General features: G+C 64.7%; 1 protein-coding gene across 2 annotated transcripts; it reads left to right on the top strand.

The window, feature by feature from the left end:
- The first annotated feature begins 1,741 nt into the window (after nt 1–1,741).
- Nucleotides 1,742–19,504, top strand: ATP1A3 (ATPase Na+/K+ transporting subunit alpha 3). Of its 2 annotated transcripts, none has more exons than XM_065573919.1 (20): nt 1,742–1,898; nt 6,949–7,074; nt 7,321–7,380; nt 7,741–7,944; nt 8,264–8,377; nt 8,620–8,754; nt 9,091–9,208; nt 9,772–10,040; nt 10,311–10,509; nt 11,152–11,261; nt 11,432–11,566; nt 13,988–14,180; nt 14,557–14,732; nt 14,944–15,080; nt 15,469–15,619; nt 15,697–15,865; nt 17,300–17,454; nt 17,652–17,775; nt 18,280–18,425; nt 19,335–19,504. In XM_065573919.1, the coding sequence occupies exons 1-20, from the start codon at nt 1,893–1,895 to the stop codon at nt 19,467–19,469; spliced, it is 2,862 nt and encodes a 953-aa protein (XP_065429991.1). In that variant the 5' UTR covers nt 1,742–1,892; the 3' UTR covers nt 19,470–19,504. The 2 variants fall into 2 exon arrangements, with proteins under 2 accessions (XP_065429991.1, XP_065429992.1); XM_065573920.1 differs by having other exon boundaries at nt 1,749–1,898; nt 6,988–7,074.
- Nucleotides 19,505–20,241: the final 737 nt, after the last annotated feature.

Below are 20,241 nucleotides of genomic sequence, written 5' to 3'. Positions count from 1 at the left end.
TGTCAGGGATTGGTCTGTGAGTGGATGGGAGTGTTTTAGGAGTTTTTAATGTGTGTGGGTGTGTGTATCGGGATTGGGGGTGAGTGTGAGGAGACGTGTGTTGGGTTGAATGAGGGTTTGCGTGTGTGAAATGGGATGTATGGGGGGCTGTTTGGGGGGGGCGAACTTTGGGCTGTCTGTGTGTGTATCGGGGTGTGTGTCAGGGTGTGAGTGTGTGTTAGGGTGTGCGTGTCAGGGTGTGTACGTGTATCAGGGTGTGTGTGTCGGTGTGGGTGTCAGGGTGTGTGTGTGTGTGTGGGGGGGTGTCTGTCGGGGTGTGTGTGTGTCAAGGTGTGGGGGTGTGTGTCTGTGTGTGTGTGTCGGGTGTCTGTCTCAGGGTGTGTGTGTGTGTCGGGGTGTTGGTGTGTGGGTGTCAGGGTGTGTGGGTGTGTGTTGGGGTGTGTGGGTGTCAGAGTGTGTGTGGGTGTGTCTGTGTCTGTGTGTCAGGGTGTGTACATGTGCCGGTGTGTGTGTTGGTGTCAGGGTGTGTGTGTCTGTCGGTATGTGTGTGTGTGTGTTGGGGTGTGGGTGTCAGGATGTGGGTGTCTGTCGGTGTGTGGGTGTGTGTTGGGGTGTGGGTGTCAGGGTGTGGGTGTCTGTCGGTGTGTCGGTGTGTGTTGGGGTGTGGGTGTCAGGGTGTGAGTGTCTGTCGGGGGGTGTGTGTGTGTGTTGGGGTGTGGGTGTCAGGGTGTGGGTGTCTGTCGGGGTGTGTGTGTGTTAGGGTGTGGGTGTCAGGGTGTGGGTGTCTGTCGGTGTGTGTGTGTGTGTTGGGGTGTGGGTGTCAGGAGGTGTGTGTCTGTCGGGGTGTGGGTGTCTGTCGGTGTGTGTCAGGGTGTGGGTGTCTGTCGGGGTGTGTGTGTGTGTTGGGGTGTGGGTGCCAGGGTGTGGGTGTCTGTCGGGTGTGTGTGTGTGTTGTGCAGTCTGTGCCCGTCTCCCGCAGCTTTATCTTGAACTGACGGTGATGGGGGAGGGAACGTGTGTGGGGGGGTCACCTCCCTTCATCGAGATTGGGCCCCCCCAGCGCCCCTGCCCCCTCACTGCAGACTCCCCCGAGCCGGGATCTGGGGGAGCGGGGTTCTGGGGTTCGCGGGGGGGATTCGGGGGAGATTTGGAGGCCTTGGGAGCCCTGAGGGTTTGGGGGCTATGGGGTTGGGGTGATCTGTGGAGTCGGTGCTGTGGGGTTAGGGGTGTTTTGTGGGGCTATGGGGTTGGGGTGATCTGTGGGGTTAGGGGTGTTTTGGGGGGCTATGGGGTTGGGGTGATCTGTGGGGTTAGGGGTGTTTTGGGGGGCTATGGGGTTGGGGTGATCTGTGGGGTTAGAGGTGTTTTGTGGGGCTATGGGGTTGGGGTGATCTGTGGGGTTAGGGGTGTTTTGGGGGCTATGGGGTTGGGGTGATCTGTGGGGTTAGGGGTGTTTTGGGGGGCTATGGGGTTGGGGTGATCTGTGGGGTTAGGGGTGTTTTGGGGGGCTATGGGGTTGGGGTGATCTGTGGGGTTAGGGGTGTTTTGGGGGGCTATGGGGTTGGGGTGCTCTGTGGGGTCGGGGCTGTGGGGTTAGGGGTGTTTGGGGGGCTCCGCGAGGGGGGACTCTCCATCCCCAGCCCCGTGGTGGCCCCCACCTTGGAGAAGGTGAATCCGCAGTAAAGGGGGCGGGGCCTGGCTGTGGGTCCGGGGGGGCGGGGGGGCGCTGATTGGCTGCCGCAGCCGCCCCGGCACAGACACTGCCCCGGCACCGCGGGGCTCGGCTCAGTCCGGCGAACCTGGCAGCCGAGCGCGCCCGTCCCGCGCCCCGAGTCCGTCTGTCCGTCCGCGGAGCGCCCCGATCGCCGGGCTGAGACCCCCCCACCGCCGGCATGGGGGTAGGCACCGCGGGGGGCGGGGCGCCTGCGTGTGAGTGCGGAGGGCGGCGCGTGTGCAAGGGGGCGCCGTGAGTGTGCAGGGGGGGTCTGCGAGTGTGCAACGGAGCAGCCCGGCGTGTGAATGTGTGAGGGGTTCTCCCTGCATGTGTCGGCGAGTGTGCAAATCTGCGAGTGTGCCACGGGGTCAGTCATGCGTGTGAGCGTGAGAGGGGCTTATCCCCGTGTCTATGACTGTGCAAATGTGCGAGTGTGCAACCAGGCCAGTCCTGCGTGTGTGCGTGCAAGCTGCAGCCCCTGTGTGTGTCTACAAGTGTGCAAGGGACTGGTTGTCTTGGCATCGGCGCTGGTGTGTGTGTCCTGGTGTCAGTGTGGATGTGCGCAATGCTGCAACTGAGTGTGCGAACGGGTGTGTGTCAGGGTACGTGTGTGAGCTGCGGATGTCTCTGCGGGTGAGACACTGCGGCGGTGTGCGTGTCCATATCTACGCAGGGTTTGTGTGTCTGTGTGCGGTGTGTGTGTGCGCAGTGTGTCTGTGTGGTGTGTGTGCGTGTGGTGTGTGTCTGCGTGGTGTCTGTACACAGAGTGTGTGTGTGTGCGCAGTGTGCGTGTGTGTGTTGTGTGTGCGTGGTGTGTGTGCGTGTGTGTGCGCAGTGTGCGTGGTGTGTGTGCGTGGTGTGTGTGTGTGCACAGTGTGCGGTGTGTGTGTGGGTGCGCGGTGTCTGTGTGTGCGGTGTGTGTGTGGGTGCGCGGTGTCTGTGTGTGGGGTGTGTGTGTGTGCAGTGTGTCTGTGCACGGGTGTGCGGTGTGTGTGTGTCCGTGTGTGTGTGTGCACAGGCTGTGTGCGTGTGTGTGTTGTGTGTGCGCAGTGTGCGTGGTGTGTCTGTGTGGTGTGTGTGTTGTGTGTGCAGTGTGCGTGGTGTGTGTGTGTGTGTGTGCGGGTGTGTGCGTGCACGGTGTCTGTGTGTGGGGTGTGCGTGCGCAGTGTGCGTGGTGTGTGTGTGTGCACAGTGTGCGGTGTGTGTGTGGGTGCGCGGTGTCTGTGTGTGGGGTGTGTGTGTGTGCAGTGTGTCTGTGCACGGGTGTGCGGTGTGTGTGTGTCCGTGTGTGTGTGTGTGTGTGTGCACAGGCTGTGTGTGTCTCCTACCCCCGTGGGGCCCCTCCCCACACAATAACCTTCCTGTCTCCTCTGCCAGCCCCCCCCCCCCCATATTTCTAGCCTTGTCTTTGATCTTTGGCTCCAGGACACGTGGGGGGGGGGGTGGAGGGCAGTTTTTGGGGGGCCCTGGGGCAGGTTACTGCGGGGGGGGCTGGAGAGGGGAAATGGCGGGGGGCTGCCTGGACCGGGGGGATGGGCAGAATGGGCACCCCCCAAAGCCAGGACCTCAGGGTGTGACGGAGGGGCAGGGCGGGGGGGCAGGAGCGGAGGGAAATGGGGGGGCCTGCAGCTCATTGTCACCCCCCCTCAATAGCGCAGCCTGGGGAGACCCCGCGGGGGGGGTCACAGCGCCTGACCCCCCCACCCTTGGCGATGAACCTGGAGGGGGAGGTTCGGGGGGCCCAGGACCTGGGGGGTGCAGCGATGCGCTCATTAATCCCGCTCATTAATCCTTTAATTAATCCCCCAATTAATCCAACCCGGGGGGGGGCCCAACCTCAGCCGGGCGCCGCTGGGCCCAAAGAGGGGGGCTCGGAGTGAGACCTGAGCTGAGTGGGGCGGGGGGGCTGGTGGGGGAGGGGAGCAGGGTGGGGGAGGGGCAGCGGGCGCGGGGGGGGGGGAGCATATGGCTCCGGGCTCTCGGCTTAATCCGCCTGCTGTCCGGAAGGGGGGGCGGGGGGGGCCGCATGCAGCAGCTGTAACCTTGGCGAGCGCACGAAGGGGAGAGGAGGGGGGGAGCGGGGGGGCTGCTCCTCCCCCCGCTGAAGCGTGAACGCGCCCCCCCCTCCCCCGGGTCTCGGGGCGTGTCTGAGTCATGGGGGGGGGTTGATGCTTCCCAGGTCCCCCCGCATCGCCCCCCCGTGCGATGCCCCCGCCCCTCTCCCTCGGTGTGGGGGGGTCCAGGCCAGGGCCGCAGGCTGCGTGTTCCAGGGATATTTAAAAAAAAAAGGGGGGGATTTCATGAGACCCCCCCACTCCTTACTTCAAAGGGCCCAGAGAGGGGCGCTCCGGCCTGGGGGGGCGGCAGTTTCTTGCCGTTTCTTTTATCTATCTCATGACCCCCCCCCATCGCTGCCCAGCTGGGGATCGGTCACAGGGACCCTCGGCCTGGCGCCGGAACAGGGGCGGGGGGTCATGGGGGGGGGGCTGGTTCCCAGCTGGGGGCCCAGCTCTGTGCTGGGGAACATGGGGGGGGGGTTGGTTCCCGGATGGGGGCCCAGCTCTGTGCTGGGGAACATGGGGGGGGGGTTGGTTCCCGGATGGGGGCCCAGCTCTGTGCTGGGGAACATGGGGGGGGGGGGGGTTGGTTCCCGGATGGGGGCCCAGTTCTGTGTTGGGGAACATGGGGGGGGGTTGGTTCCCGGATGGGGGCCCAGCTCTGTGCTGGGGAACATGGGGGGGGGTTGGTTCCCGGATGGGGGCCCAGCTCTGTGCTGGGGAACATGGGGGGGGGGGTTGGTTCCCGGATGGGGGCCCAGCTCTGTGCTGGGGAACATGGGGGAGGTTGGTTCCCGGATGGGGGGGCTGGTTCCCGGCTGGGGGCCCAGCTCTGTGCTGGGGGGCTTGGGGGGGTCCCTGTGCACCCCCCCAGGCTCTGTGTTGCTCGGCGCTGTGTCTACTGCAGTGTTGGCACAGAGCCAGCGCTGCCCTCACGCCCCCCCCCCCCCCGCCGCAGCGCTGCAGGGGGGGGCTCAGCAAGGTCAGGGCTGGGAGGGCCGAGGCGAGTGACCAGGTCCCCCCACATCGCCACTGACCTCTCAAGCAGCCAGACCCCCCCCCCAGGAAACTGCCCCCAGCACCACCCCCCACTCACTCCTCTGTCTGTCCCCCCCCCAGCCACACAGCGCCTCCTGCCAGCACCCCGCTCTGTCGCTCCCCAGAGTGACCCTCAGTGGTGCCCCCATCACCTCCCCCTGTCACGGCTGGGGGCAGAGGAGGCTGCCCAAGGGTGGGGAGTCCCTGGCTGCAGGAGACACCTTGTGTGTGTGTGTGTGTGTGTGTTACTCGGCCACAGGCCCTGTGCTACACCCCATCTCCAGAACTACGTGCCGGACCCCCAGGGTCCCCCCTTCCCTCGGGATGGGCCCCACCACCTTCCACCTCCAAGACGGAGACCCTGCCCCACCTGGGGGGGCTCCTGGGGGCCTGGTGCCCGCACAGGGACTGTGGCCCCTCGGCCAGGGCTGGCAGGGACGCCGGGCAGGGACGCCGGGCCGGGCAGCGTCACGGCCGAGCAGGGTTTATTGGTCACTTGGCCGCAACCAGAGATGAAGGTCAAAGCAGCTGGTCGGGCCAGGGCAGAGCAACCCCCAGCCAGGCCGCAGTGGGTCCATCCCGTCTCGGGGCTCAGAGCATCCGGCCCCTTCCCGGCGCCCCTCGGGACCCCCTACCTGCCCTCAGCCCTGTGTCCCCGCGGGGTTCCCAGCTTCCATCGGCCGGGGCCCTCAACCCCTCCCCTGTTCCCAGCAGCCCAGCTGGGCCCCACCCCGCCTCAGGAGCACGGAACCCTGAGCCCCCAGGGCAGCAACGCAAACTGCCGGGGGAAACTGAGGCACACAGAGGCCCCCTGCAACTCATACAGAAAATGTCCATTTCGTCAGTGTGTGACACTGTGTGTGTCGCTCTGTGTGTGTGTGTGACGCTGTGTGTGTGTGTGTGTGAGAGAGACACTCTGTGTGAGATGCGGTGTGTGTGACACTGTGTCTGTTGCTCTGTGTGCGTGTGTGTGATGCTGTGTGTGTGTGTGAGACGCTGTGTGTGAGACACTCTGTGTGTGTGTCGCTCTGTATGTGTGTGTGACACTCTGTGTGATGCTCTGTGTGTGTGTGACACTGTGTGTGTGTGTGATGCTCTGTGTGTGTGACACTGTTTGTGAGATGCTCTGTGTGTGTGTGTGACGCTGTGTGCGTGTCTGTGTGTTTGTGTGTGTGTGTGTGAGTTGAGTGCCCACCGCTGCCCTCTGCTGGTCGGGAGGGGGTATGTTGGGGGCCCTGTTTTGTATCCCCCCCCATGCAGCACCCCACGCCAGGGGCCGGTATTCATGGGGCTACTCCACCAGCGACCCCCAGCTCTGGGGCCCGGCGGGCTGGCAGCGGTGGGAGGAATGATCTGGGACACTGCCCGGACACCGCCCCCCCCGGGGCCTGACCCCACCGCAAGGGGAGATGTGGGGGGCAGGGCAGCACGCGGCAGCTTCACAGTGCCCCCCCCGCCCCCCCAGGACACATCTCACTCCCACGGGGGCACATCAGCCCCCCCCCCCCCATGGGCGGATCAGCCGCTGGGAGCAGATGGTCTGAAATCCTGAGGGGGGGCAGCGGCGGAGGGGGAGCAGGTGGGAGAGGGGGGAGGATGGCCGGGGTTGGGGGAGGGGGCTTTTCTGGATGAGACCATTTCTGGGGTGTGGGTGGAAGGTGTTGGGGGAAATAGGGGAGCCCCTGGGGGTGCTGGGGGGAGGTGATGTGGGGCAGGGGGAGGTGATGTGGGGCAGGGAGCCCCTGTGGGTGCTGGGGGGAGGTGATGTGGGGCAGGGGGAGCCGAGGGGGGACGGGGAGCCCCTGGGGGTGCTGGGGGGAGGTGATGTGGGGCAGGGGGAGGTGATGTGGGGCAGGGAGCCCCTAGGGGTGCTGGGAGAAGGTGATGTGGGGCAGGGGGAGCCGAGGTGGGACAGGGAGCCCCTGGGGGTGCTGGGGGGAGGTGATGTGGGGCAGGGAGAGCCAAGGGGACGGGGAGCCCCTGGGGGTGCTGGGGGGAGGTGATGTGGGGCAGCCGAGTGGGGACGGGGAGCCCCTGGGGGCAGGGGGCGGGGGGGGCACCGGGACGGCGCTGGCTGAGCACACGCCCTGCACCGGGGGGGGGTCCCCGGTCCCGGCTGACCCCCCCGCCCCCCCCCAGTACGGCCGCTCAGACAGCTACCGCGTGGCCACCACGCAGGACAAGAGCGAGAAGGAGTCGCCCAAGAAGGGGAGCAAAGATGCCAAGGCCAGAGACCTGGACGATCTCAAGAAGGAAGTGGCCATGGTGAGTGGGGGGGGGGGCTGGCTGGGGGGAGCAGGGGGGGCGGGGGGCTGTGGGGAGCAGGGAGTGCTGGTGGTGGGGAGCAGGGGGGTGGGGGACTGTGGGGACCAAGGGGCGCTGGCTGGGGGGGCGGGGGGCTGTGGGGAGCAGGGGGGCACTGGCTGGTGGCAGGGGGCTGGCGGTGGGGAGCAGGGGGGGGCGCTGGCTGGGGGGGCATCTCTTACTCTTTTTCTCCTTCCTACTTCTCAGACTGAGCACAAAATGTCCATCGAGGAAGTTTGCAGAAAATACAACACGGACTGTGTGCAGGTGAGAGGCCCCCCCTCCCCCGGTAACCCGCCCCCCCAGCACCCCCAGCCCCCCGGTAACCCGCCCCCCCAGCACTCCTGGCTCTCCGTGAACCTCCCAGCGCAGTGCAGTCCCTCGAGATCCCCATATGCCCCTTGCCCCACATGTCCCCCACCCCTGTTTATCTCCCCTCGCTCCCGTAACCCCTCGCCCCATTTCCTGGGGGTGGGGCAGGGCAGGGGCTGGGGTGAGTCTGACAGCCCCAGAGGGAGGGGTGCGGCGGGGTGGGGGGCTGAAGGGGTAGGTGGGACCCAGGGAGCGGGAGCTGGGCCGGCTTGGGGGGGTCTCTCCAGGGGGGTCTAATCTCCCCCTGCCCCCCAGGGTTTGACCCACAGCAAAGCGCAGGAGATCCTGGTGCGGGACGGGCCCAACGCCCTGACGCCCCCCCCCACCACCCCCGAGTGGGTCAAGTTCTGCCGCCAGCTCTTCGGGGGCTTCTCCATCCTGCTGTGGATTGGAGCCATCCTCTGCTTCCTGGCCTACGGCATCCAGGCCGGCACCGAGGACGACCCGGCCAACGACAACGTGAGCGCGGGGGGGGAGGGGGGGGCGCAGGACGGGGTGGGGGCGCAGGACAGGGGCAGGCTGTCTGGGGACAATGCTGGGGGGCTCAGTGGGGGGGAAGGGGTTGGACGGGGGGGGCGGGATGGAGGGACCCAGCCCGGGCTGTGACTGTGGAGGGGGTCGGGGCCGAGAGGGGGCTGAATGAGGCAGGGCATGTGGGAGGATGGGGGCATGATCGGGGGAGGGGGAGACAGGCAGGGTGTGGGTGATGGGGGGAGGGGTGGGGGCTGGCTGGAGGCTGACCCCCCCGCGGGTACTGACCCCCCCGCCCCTCCCCCAGCTCTACCTGGGCATCGTGTTGGCCGCTGTCGTCATCATCACCGGCTGCTTCTCCTACTACCAAGAGGCCAAAAGCTCCAAGATCATGGAGTCCTTCAAGAACATGGTCCCCCAGGTGAGGGGGCCGGGGGGGCGGGGATGGGGGGACTCAGCGTGGGTCAGCGGTAAATACCCTGTCCTCTCCCCCAGCCCCCACTGGCCTGGTTTCTGTAGGCCCTACACAAAGCACCCCTGCTCCTCCCCCCATGTGTCTGTATTTGTAGGTGGGAGGGGGGTGGTCTGTGGCTTGGGGACATGAGGGTTCGGGGTCGGGACCCAGATCTCCCCATAACCCCCTGCCCCCCCCCCCCCCCCCAGCAAGCCCTGGTGATCCGGGAAGGGGAGAAGATGCAGCTGAACGCGGAGGAGGTGGTCGTCGGGGACCTGGTGGAGGTGAAGGGGGGCGACCGCGTCCCTGCCGACCTGCGCATCATCTCGGCCCACGGCTGCAAGGTGAGACCCCCGCTCTGGTCCCCCCAATGCTCAGCCCCCCATCCCCCGCTCCGGCCCCCATCCCCCAACCTGCCACTCTGAGCCCCCCAACCCCCGCTTCTCCCCTAACTCTCAAAACCGCCGACGCTCCAACTCCCCATCTCCAAATGCCGCCCCTCCCCCAGCCCAGCCCCACCCCCAGGACTCCCAGCCCAGAGCCCCTTGAGCCCCCGCTCTGGGTTTCCCTGTTCCTCATCCCCCTGCCCTGCCCTGGGGTCCCATCTCCACGGTGCGGGGGGGCAGCCAATGGGCCGCACCCAGCTCTGACCCCGGGTCTGCCCCCCCACCCCCCCGCAGGTGGATAATTCCTCCCTGACGGGCGAATCGGAGCCACAGACCCGCTCCCCCGACTGCACCCACGACAACCCACTGGAGACCCGCAACATCACCTTCTTCTCCACCAACTGCGTCGAGGGTGAGCCCTGTGCGGGGGGCTGCGGGTCGGGAGTGAGGGGCACCGGCAGAGCTGGGGGGGGCAGGGCTGGCCCAGCAGGGGCTGCGGGTCGGGAGTGAGGGGCACCGGCAGGGATGGGGGGGGGAGCCCAGGGCTGGGCCAGCAGGGGCTGTGGGTCGGAAGTGAGGGGCACCGGCAGGGCTGGGGGGCAGGGCTGGGCTGGCAGGGGCTGCGGGTCGGGAGTGAGGGGCACCAGCAGAGCTGGGGGGGCAGGGCTGGGCTGGCAGGGGCTGCGGGTCGGGAGTGAGGGGCACCGGCAGGGCTTGGGGGGCAGGGCTGGCCCAGCAGGGGCTGCGGGTCGGGAGTGAGGGGCACCGGCAGAGCTGGGGGGGCAGGGCTGGGCTGGCAGGGGCTGCGGGTCGGGAGTGAGGGGCACCGGCGGAGCTGGGGGGGGGGGCAGGGCTGGGCCGGCAGGGGCTGCGGGTCGGGAGTGAGGGGCATCGGCAGAGATGGGGGGGCAGGGTTGGCCCAGCAGGGGCTGCGGGTCGGGAGTGAGGGGCGCTGGCTGACCCCTGCCCCCACAGGCACGGCGCGTGGGGTGGTCATCGCCACGGGTGACCGCACGGTGATGGGCCGCATCGCCACGCTGGCCTCGGGCCTGGAGGTCGGCAAGACGCCCATCGCCGTGGAGATCGAGCATTTCATCCAGCTGATCACCGGCGTGGCCGTGTTCCTGGGCGTCTCCTTCTTCGTGCTCTCCCTCATCCTGGGCTACTCCTGGCTGGAGGCCGTCATCTTCCTCATCGGCATCATCGTGGCCAACGTGCCCGAGGGGCTGCTGGCCACCGTCACGGTACGTCCTGCCCTGGGCGCTGCCGGGAGCCCCAGAGCCCCTGGCGCTGGGGGGCTCCCCGAGGGATTTCTCTGGTTGTGGGGCGGGGTCCCGGGGGGGGGGGATTTGGGAGGTTTGCTCAGGGTCCCTGGCCTGGGGGGAATCTCTGGATTGGGGGGTCTGTGGTCCCCGGGCTGGGGGTACCGCTGTGCTGAGGGGTGTCTCTAGACGGGAGGGTCTCTGGATGGGGGGGTCCCCTGTGGCCTCTCTGACCCCCCTCCCCCCGCCCAGGTCTGCCTGACGCTGACGGCCAAGCGCATGGCGCGCAAGAACTGCCTGGTGAAGAACCTGGAGGCGGTGGAGACGCTCGGCTCCACCTCCACCATCTGCTCCGACAAGACGGGGACCCTGACCCAGAACCGCATGACGGTCGCCCACATGTGGTTCGACAACCAGATCCACGAGGCCGACACCACCGAGGACCAGTCGGGTGAGGGGCGTGGGGGGACCGGGGAGCAGAGCTGGGGGGACCGGGGGGGCAGAGCGGGGGGACTGAGGGGCAGAGCCAGGGGGACTGGGGGGCAGAGCAGGGCGGACCAGGGAAGCAGAGCCGGGGGGGCAGAGCGGGGGGGGAGGGGCAGGGCGGGGGGACTAGCTGAGAACAGGCCCAGATGAGGACGGGGTCTCCTTGGGGTGGTGGCTGAGCAGGGTGATGCTGTGGAGGTCTCGGGCAGAGGGACACTGGGGGGAGGTCTCAGAATGGGGAGGGCTGGGGGGCTGGGGTTGGTTCTCGAGGGGGAAGAGATGGGGGGCTGTGTGGGGAGGGCTGGGGGGCTGGGGGCGGTTCTCGAAGGGGGAGGGCTGGGGTGGTTCTCAAGGGGGAAAAGATGGGGGCTGTGTGGGGAGGGCTGGGGGGCTGGGCGGTTCTTGAGGGGGAAGAGTTGGGGGCTCTGTGGGGAGGGCTGGGGGGTTGGGGGGGTCCCAGAGAGGGGAGGGGTTGGGGGCAGAGCCAGGCACCCTAACCCTCTAAAGGGGGGTTAAGTTGGGGTGCAGCCAGGATGGGGCAGTCACACACATTGGGGAGTCCTGGGGGTGCCCCCCTGGGTGCTCCTAATGCCCCTTCCCCCCCCAGGAACGGCCTTCGACAAGAGCTCGGCCACCTGGCTGGCCCTGTCCCACGTCGCCGGGCTCTGCAACCGCGCCGTCTTCAAGGGGGGACAGGACAACGTGCCCATCCTCAAGGTGAGACACGGGGGGGGGGGCTACGGAGCTGGGAGGTTCCCCATTGTGCCCCCCGGGGGTGAAGGCAGATGTGGCAGGGGGTGGGGGCACAGGAGGGGTTCATGCCCGGGGCAGAGCTGGGGATGTGGGGGGTCTGGGTACCCCGTTACTAACTACCCCCCCGCCCGCAGCGGGACGTGGCTGGCGACGCCTCGGAGTCGGCTCTGTTGAAATGCATCGAGCTGTCGTCCGGCTCCGTCAAGCTGATGCGGGAGAGAAACAAGAAAGTGGCCGAGATTCCCTTCAACTCCACCAACAAGTACCAGGTACTGGGGGCCCCCTCAGCCCCCCAAATCCACCCAGCCCCTCGACAGCCCCCCGAACCTGCTGCAGCCCCAGCCGTCCGAGATCCCCTTCAACTCCACCACCAAGTCCCGAGTGCAGACCCCAGCCCGCAAGTATCTGGGACCCCCGATTCCTCGTGAGCCCCCCTTGGCTCCCCTGTGGGGCTGGGGGGGGGGGGTGGCTGCCTGCAGTTCCCAGCCTGTCAGGTTAATCCTGGCTCCAGTGCTGACAGATGATCAGATTAGCTCGGATTCCCCGTGGGCACCAGCCTGGAACGATCCCCAGCTCCCCCCCGGCCCCCGCCTGGGAGTCTGGGCCCCATCAGTGCGGGGGCAGGTTGGGGGGGAGCCACCGGCCCTGTGCTACACCCCCAGCTTGGGAACGTGCCGGACCCCCAGGGGTCCCCCCTTCCCTTGGGGAGACCCCGTGGCCCCCACGCCTCCGAGCCGGGCTCCTGGGGGTGTCGTGCCCGCGGCAGGGACGCCGGGCAGCGTCTGCAGCACTCGGGTCCCTCGGGCCCTGGCCGTGGCCTGGGGGCCCTGAGCCCGGCCAAGCTGCCGCGACCCACGGTCATGCTCCCCGTCTGAACTGCGTCCCTTCCCCCACTGACCTCCGTGGTCGCCTCGCTCCGGCCGGGCTCGGCTTCCCTGCCGAGGGGGGGAGGGTGATGGGTTGGGTCACAGGAACCCCCTTGGGAGCTGCCACCCGATGTGCAAAGACTACCCCTGCTTCTGTTTTCCCTGCCAGCGCAGGACTCCAGCCCCGTCTTGCTGAGCCAGACACTCCTATCTGGCTCCAACACAGACCCAGGGTCTGAATCACTTGTCGCAAAGCTGCGAGTTTACCTGAAAACAGCTCGCAGTAGTGTGCTTGTCTTTAGCACTCAGATGCCCAACTCCCAATGGGGTCTAAACCCAGATAAATCCGTTTTACCCTGTATAAAGCTTATGCAGGGCAAACTCAGAAATTGTTCGCCCTCTATAACACTGATAGAGAGATATGCACAGTTGTTTGCTCCCCCAGGTATTAATACATACTCTGAGTAAATTACTAAATAGAAAGTGATTTTATTAAATACAGACAGTAGGATTTAAGTGGTTCCAAGTAGTAACAGACAGAACAAAGTAAGTCATCAAGGAACATAAAATAAAATGCGCAAATCTCTGTCTAATCAAACTGAATACAGATAATCTCACCCTCAGAGATGTTTCAGTAAGTTTTTCTCAGGCTGGACACCTTCCAGGCCTGGGCACAATTCTTTCCCCTGGTACAGCTCTTGTTGCAGCTCAGGTGATAGCTAGGGGATTCTTCATGATGGCTCCTCCCCCCCTTGTTCTCTTCCGCCCTTTATATATCTTTTGCATAAGGCGGGAACCCTTTGTCCCTCTGGGTTTCCACCCCCCCCCCTCACTGGAAAAGCACCAGGTTAAAGATGGATTCCAGTTCAGGTGACATGATCACATGTCACTGCAAGACTTCATTGCCCACTTGCCAACACACACATATACAGGAAGACTCACAGGTAAATACAGCCATCTGCAGACAATGGGAGTCATCAAGATTTAAAACCATCCTTAATGGTCCACACTTTACATAATTACAATAGGCCCTCAGAGTTATATTTCATATTTCTAGTTTTAGATACAAGGGTGGTACATTTATACAAATCAGATGATCACACTCCGTAGATTATGAGCTTTGTAATGATACCTTACAAGAGACCTTTTGCATGAAGCATATCCCAGTTACGTTATACTCACTTTTTACCATCTTTTTCTAAAACTATCCCAGTTACATTATTCACTTATTATCATGTTTTTATAAAACCATATAGGCTGCACAATGTCACACCCTGTGGCCCCCGCGCCTCCGAGCCGGGCTCCTGGGGGTGTCGTGCCCGCGGCAGGGACGCCGGGCAGCGTCTGCAGCACTCGGGTTCCTCGGGCCCTGGCCGTGGCCTGGGGGCCCTGAGCCCGGCCAAGCTGCCGCGACCCACGGTCATGCTCCCCGTCTGGACAGTGTCCCTTCCCCCACTGACCTCCGCGGTCGCCTCGCTCCGGCCAAGCTTGGCTTCCCTGCCGAGGGGTGCGGAATCTGGGGTCCAGCCAGTTCCTTAAGGCCCCTTCACTTCCCTCCCTCCCCCATGTCCGAGCGCAGACGGAAACCCCATCCCCCCACCGCTGGGCAGGGGAAACTGAGGCACGCCCAGGACTCAAAAATACGACAGAAAATTCCCACTTTCATCCGAGGGGGCTGGGGGGTGGATGGGGGCAGATATTGGTGGGCAGGTTAGTGCTCCCTGCTGGGGGGCTGGGGGAATATGGGGGGGCTGGCAGTTACCCCTCTTGGTGGGTGGGTGGGCTGCGGCCACACCCCTGATGCCCCCTCCCTCCCTCCCCCAGCTGTCCATCCACGAGACTGAGGACCCCAACGACAACCGCTACCTGCTGGTGATGAAGGGGGCGCCGGAGCGGATCCTGGACCGCTGCTCCACCATCCTGGTGCAGGGCAAGGAGCAGCCGCTGGACGAGGAGCTGAAGGAGGCTTTTCAGAACGCCTACCTGGAGCTGGGCGGGCTGGGCGAGCGGGTGCTCGGTGGGTGTGGGGGCTGGGCAAGCGGGTGCTCGGGGGGCGTCGGGGGTTGGGCGAGCGGGTGCTCGGGGGGCGTTGGGGGCTGGGCGAGCGGGTGCTCGGGGGGCGTCGGGGGCTGGGCGAGCAGGTGCTCGGGGGGTGACGGGGATTGGGCTAGCGGGTGCTCGGGGGGTGTCGGGGGCTGGGCGAGTGGGTGCTCGGGGGGTGTCGGGGCTGGCGTCGGGGGATTGGGGGGGTTGGGGAGGGGAACGGGTGCAGAGTCGCTGGTGAGGAGGGAAGGGACACGGGTGCTCGGGGCTGGGAGGAGGGGCCCTGGCAGGCTCGGGGGCTGGGCTAGGGCCAGGCGGCTGGGGGCTCTGACTCCCCCGGACCCCCCCAGGGTTCTGTCACTTCTACATGCCCGAGGAGCAGTACCCCAAGGGCTTCGCCTTCGACTGCGATGACGTGAACTTCACCACCGAGAACCTCTGCTTTGTGGGGCTCATGTCCATGATCGACCCGCCCCGCGCCGCCGTGCCCGACGCCGTGGGCAAGTGCCGTAGCGCTGGCATCAAGGTGAGCCCGCAGGGCCTGGCTCTGGGCCCCTCTGGGCGGGTTAGAAGGGACCCGGCTGGACAACGCCCTGGCTGGGGTGCTTTGGTTGGGCTTGGTCCTGCTTTGAGCAGGGGATTGGACGAGAACCTCCTGAGGTCTCCTCCAACCCTCATCTCTGATTCTGTGACCCCTCTCGCCCCCCCGAGGTGTATTAACCCCCCATCGCCCCCAGGTTATCATGGTGACCGGCGACCACCCCATCACCGCCAAGGCCATCGCCAAGGGTGTGGGCATCATCTCCGAGGGCAACGAGACTGTGGAAGACATCGCCGCCCGTCTCAACATCCCCGTCAGCCAGGTCAACCCCAGGTAGGGGGGGCAGGGCCCCAGGGGGGGTGTCACCGAGCCCACAGGCCCTGTGCTATGCCCCCAGTTCCGGGGCAACCCCTCAGAGGACCCCTTTGATCTGCCAGACCCCCAAGGTCCCCCTCTTCCCTCAGGCTCAGTGGTCTGAGAGCAGACAGAATCCCGTCCCCCTCTGAGCGGCCATGCACCCTCTAGGGGAAACTGAGGCAGGCACAGGACTCATAAAAATATTACAAACATTTCCCAGTTGGTCCTGGGGGGGAGTGGGGGAGGGGGGGCAGAGCAGCAAAAGGAGGGGGCACAGGGGGCTTTGGGCAGGTGCAGAGAGGGGGCCCAGTGGTGCCAGCCTGGGGAGACGTCCCAGCGCTGACCCTCCCCCTCTCCCGCCCAGGGACGCCAAGGCCTGCGTGATCCACGGCACGGACCTGAAGGACATGAGCACGGAGCAGATCGACGAGATCCTGCAGAACCACACGGAGATCGTCTTCGCCCGCACCTCGCCCCAGCAGAAACTCATCATCGTGGAGGGCTGCCAGAGACAGGTCTGAGTCCCCTCTGCCCCCCGTGACTCCCCCCCCCCCATCCTGGCCCCGGCCCTGACCCGTGTCACCCCCCGCAGGGCGCCATCGTGGCCGTGACAGGCGACGGCGTGAACGACTCCCCGGCACTGAAGAAGGCCGACATCGGGGTGGCCATGGGCATCGCCGGCTCCGACGTCTCCAAGCAGGCGGCCGACATGATCCTGTTGGACGACAACTTCGCCTCCATCGTCACCGGCGTCGAGGAGGGTGAGGGGGTGGGGTGGGGGGGAGAGAGAGTGGGGGCGTTGGGTGCTGGGAAATCGTGTCTTACTAATCTATTAGAGTTCTTTGAAGGGGTCTACAAACATGTGGACAAGGGGGATCCAGTGGACATAGTGTACTTAGATTTCCAGAAAGCCTTTGACAAGGTCCCTCACCAAAGGCTCTTACGTAAATTACATTGTCATGGGATAAAAGGGAAGGTCCTTTCATGGATTGAGAAGTGGTTAAAAGACCAGGAACAAAGGGTAGGAATTAATGGTAAATTCTCAGAATGGAGAGGGGTAACTAGTGGTGTCCCCCAAGGGTCAGTCCTCGGACCAATCCTATTCAACTTATTTATAAATGATCTGGAGAAAGGGGTAAACAGTGAGGTGGCAAAGTTTGCAGATGATACTAAACTGCTCAAGATAGTTAAGACCAAAGCAGACTGTGAAGAACTTCAAAAAGATCTCACAAAACTAAGTGATTGGGCAAGAAAATGGCAAATGAAATGTAATGTGGATAAATGTAAAGTAATGCACATTGGGAAAAATAACCCCAACTATACATACAATATGATGGGGGCTAATTTAGCTACAACAAGTCAGGAAAAAGATCTTGGAGTCATCGTGGATAGTTCTCTGAAGATGTCCACGCAGTGTGCAGAGGCAGTCAAAAAAGCAAACAGGCTGTTAGGGATCATTAAAAAGGGGATAGAGAATAAGACTGAGAATATATTATTGCCCTTATATAAATCGATGGTTCGCCCACATCTCGAATACTGCGTACAGATGTGGTCTCCTCATCTCAAAAAAGATATACTGGCACTAGAAAAGGTTCAGAAAAGGGCAACTAAAATGATGAGGGGTTTGGAACGGGTCCCATAAGAGGAGAGATTAAAGAGGCTAGGACTTTTCAGCTTGGAAAAGAGGAGACTAAGGGGGGATATGATAGAGGTCTATAAAATCACGAGTGATGTGGAGAAAGTGGATAAGGAAAAGTTATTTACTTGTTCCCATAATACAAGAACTAGGGGCCACCAAATGAAATTAATGGGCAGCAGGTTTAAAACAAATACAAGGAAGTTCTTCTTCACGCAGCGCACAGTCAACTTGTGGAACTCCTTGCCTGAGGAGGTAGTGAAGGCTAGGACTATAACAGTATTTAAAAGAGAACTGGATAAATTCATGGTGGTTAGGTCCATTAATGGCTATTAGCCAGGATGGGTAAGGAATGGTGTCCCTAGCCTCTGTCTGTCAGATGATGGAGATGGACGGCAGGAGAGAGATCACTTGATCATTACCATTAGGTTCACTCCCTCTGGGGCACGTGGCATTGGCCACTGTCGGTAGACAGGACACTGGTCTGGATGGACCCTTGGTCTGACCCAGTCCGGCCGTTCTTATGTTCCCTCCCTCACATCCAAATCTCGCCCTGCAGGGCGCCTGATCTTCGACAACCTGAAGAAATCCATCGCCTACACGCTGACCAGCAACATCCCCGAGATCACCCCCTTCCTGCTCTTCATCATGGCCAACATCCCGCTGCCCCTCGGCACCATCACCATCCTCTGCATCGACCTGGGCACCGACATGGTGAGCCCCCCCGGGCGCCCCCTCCCTCTCTGCACCGGCCCCCCCGGGCAGGTGCTGACTAAACCAGCCTTGCAATAATGTCGGGTGTGATTGCAGGGGGGATGGACTCACCCCACGTATCGCCCCCTTTGCCGCTCAGTCCCACCCAATCTGCACTGGGGCAGGCCCAGCCTCTAACCCCCTCCCCCTCTCCCCAGGTCCCCGCCATCTCCCTGGCCTACGAAGCCGCCGAGAGCGACATCATGAAGCGCCAGCCTCGAAACCCCCGGACAGACAAGCTGGTGAACGAGAGGCTGATTAGCATGGCCTACGGGCAGATCGGTGAGGGGCGGGGCCTACGGGCAGATCGGTGAGGGGCGGGGCCTGGGGGTAGATCGGTGAGGGACGCGGCCTACGGGCAGATAGGTGAGGGGCGGGGCCTCAGGGTAGATCGGTGAGGGACGGGGCCTATGGGCAGATCGGTGAGGGGCGGGCCCTGGGGAAAGATCGGTGAGGGGCGGGGCCTACAGGCAGATCGGTGAGGGGCGGGGCCTGAGGGTGGATCTGTGAGGGGGGTGGGGCCTGGGGGCAGGTCAGTGAGTTGGGGGATGGGGTCACTCGAGGTGAAAGGCCTGGGTGGGGTGTGGAGGGCATGTCGCTACCTCCCCTTCTGCTGCCCTCCTCCCCTCTGCCCCCCCCGGCTCACCTTCCCTGCCCCCCTGTCCCCCTCGCAGCTAACCCCCCTCCCTGCCCCCTGCTCTCCCCAGCTAACCCCCCCTCCCTGCCCCCCAGCGAACGCCCCCCCGCCCCCCTGCCCTCCCCAGCTAACCCCATCTCTGCCCCCAGGGATGATCCAGGCGTTGGGCGGGTTTTTCGCCTACTTTGTGATCCTGGCCGAGAACGGGTTCCTGCCCTCGGGGCTGGTCGGGATCCGGCTGAACTGGGACGACCGGACTGTGAACGACTTGGAGGACAGCTACGGGCAGCAGTGGGTGAGCGCGGGGCGGGGCGGGCCTGGGGTCACCACCCCTTGGAGCTCCCCACGAGGGGCCCTGGGACAGACCCGGGGTGCAGCCTGGACTGTGGGACACTGTCCCCTTCTACGCTCCGGCTCAGGGTCCCTCTCACCCGGCTCTGCCCCCGGCTTCACTCCCAGCCAGCAGCGTGCGACGGTTACACGCAGCCTCGCACGAGCGGAACCCAGGGAGGCACCAGCAAATCCCCCAGCCCTGGCCTTGCACCCCACAAATGTCCCGTCTCACACGGCTCGAGACCCTCCCGAACGGGGCAAGCGCATTCGTTCCTTCGCCCCTTCGGCCGCGCCCCAGCCCTGCCGACAGACGCGCTGCCCCGGGTGGAGCTTACGGGCGTGCTGGGCACAGAGCTCCGAGTTGGTTACATACGAAATAAAAGGTAAAACCAGAGTCTAAATTCTGAGCTTTATCCGACTAGGCAAGATTTGAACCAAGCCCAGGCAGTTCACAGCTCTTCATACGCCGCTGGATCCCGGCCCAGAACTTTACTCCCAAACGTGGGCGCAGGTGGGGCAGGAGGGGGGTGGGCGCATGGGCCACGGCCCCTTTTCCCCTCTCAGTTCGTGAGCCGGGGAAATAGGCTTCTCTGCTGGCCTGGCTTCCATGGGGCCCCCGCTCCCAGCCCCCAGGCGGCTTCACCCAGATTGGCCAGGGTGTGCGAGTGTCTAGCTGTCCTCGGCCCCTGCCAGGGCGGGTTGTGTTTCACACACACCCTCCAGCGGGGGGTGTCGGACACACACAGCCCTGACATTGTTGCAAGAGTGAGCTAATCGGCACCTGACTGCAATGGCTGGGGGCAGCCTTGGCTGGGGGGCAGTTTCGGGGGGGGGGCTGGTGCTGACACTCTCCCCCTTTTTCCCCTCCCAGACGTACGAGCAGCGCAAGGTGGTGGAGTTCACCTGCCACACGTCCTTCTTCGTCAGCATCGTGGTGGTGCAATGGGCTGATCTGATCATCTGCAAAACCAGGAGAAACTCAGTGTTCCAGCAGGGCATGAAGTGAGACAGGCGCTGGGCTGGCAGGGGCTGCGGGTCGGGAGTGAGGGGCACCGGCAGGGCTGGGGGGCAGGACTGGGCTAGCAGGGGCTGCGGGTCAGGAGTGAGGGGCACCGGCAGAGCTGGGGAGACAGGGCAGGGCTGGGCTGACAGGGGCTGCGGGTCGGGGGTGAGGGGCACCGGCAGGGCTAGGGGGGCAGGGAAGGGCTGGGCTGGGGGGGGCTGCGGGTCGGGAGTGAGGGGCACCGGCAGGGCTAGGGGGGCAGGGCAGGGCTGGGCTGGCAGGGGGCTGCGGGTCGGGAGTGAGGGGCACCGGCAGGGCTGGGGGGCAGGACTGGGCTGGCAGGGGCTGCGGGTCGGGAGTGAGGGGCACTGGCAGGGCTGGGGGGGCAGGGCCGGGCTGGCAGGGGCTGCGGGTCGGGAGTGAGGGGCACCGGCAGGGCTGGGGGGCAGGGCTGGGCTAGCAGGGGCTGCAGATCGGGAATGAGGGGCACCGGCAGGGCTGGGGGGGCAGGGCTGGGCTAGCAGGGGCTGCGGGTCGGGAGTGAGGGGCACCGGCAGGGCTAGGGGGGCAGGACTGAGCTAGCAGGGGGCTGCAGGTAGGATTAGTAGGGGGCTGTGGGTCGGGAGTGAGGGACACTGACAGGGCGGGTGGAGTGGGGGTGGGGAGCTCAGGCCTGGAGTAGTAGGGGGCTGCGGGTTGGGAGTGAGGGGCACCGGGAGGGCTGGGCTAACAGGGGGCTGCGGGTCGGGAGTGAGGGGCACCGGCAGAGCTGGGG

The sequence above is a fragment of the Chrysemys picta genome, chromosome 20, assembly GCF_011386835.1.
Source record: "Chrysemys picta bellii isolate R12L10 chromosome 20, ASM1138683v2, whole genome shotgun sequence".
Classification (NCBI taxonomy): Eukaryota; Metazoa; Chordata; order Testudines; family Emydidae; genus Chrysemys; species Chrysemys picta.
The sequence above is the reverse complement of the archived record's forward strand: the minus strand, read 5'-3'. Positions and strand labels throughout refer to the sequence as shown.

What these genes read in the sequence shown, in the direction of transcription:
- ATP1A3 (XM_065573919.1), top strand. An exon ending in ACAACGTGCCCATCCTCAAG is followed by an intron (nt 11,262 to 11,431) that starts GTGAGACACGGG and finishes CCCCGCCCGCAG; the next exon opens with CGGGACGTGGCTGGCGACGC. An exon ending in GCTGGGCGAGCGGGTGCTCG is followed by an intron (nt 14,181 to 14,556) that starts GTGGGTGTGGGG and finishes GGACCCCCCCAG; the next exon opens with GGTTCTGTCACTTCTACATG.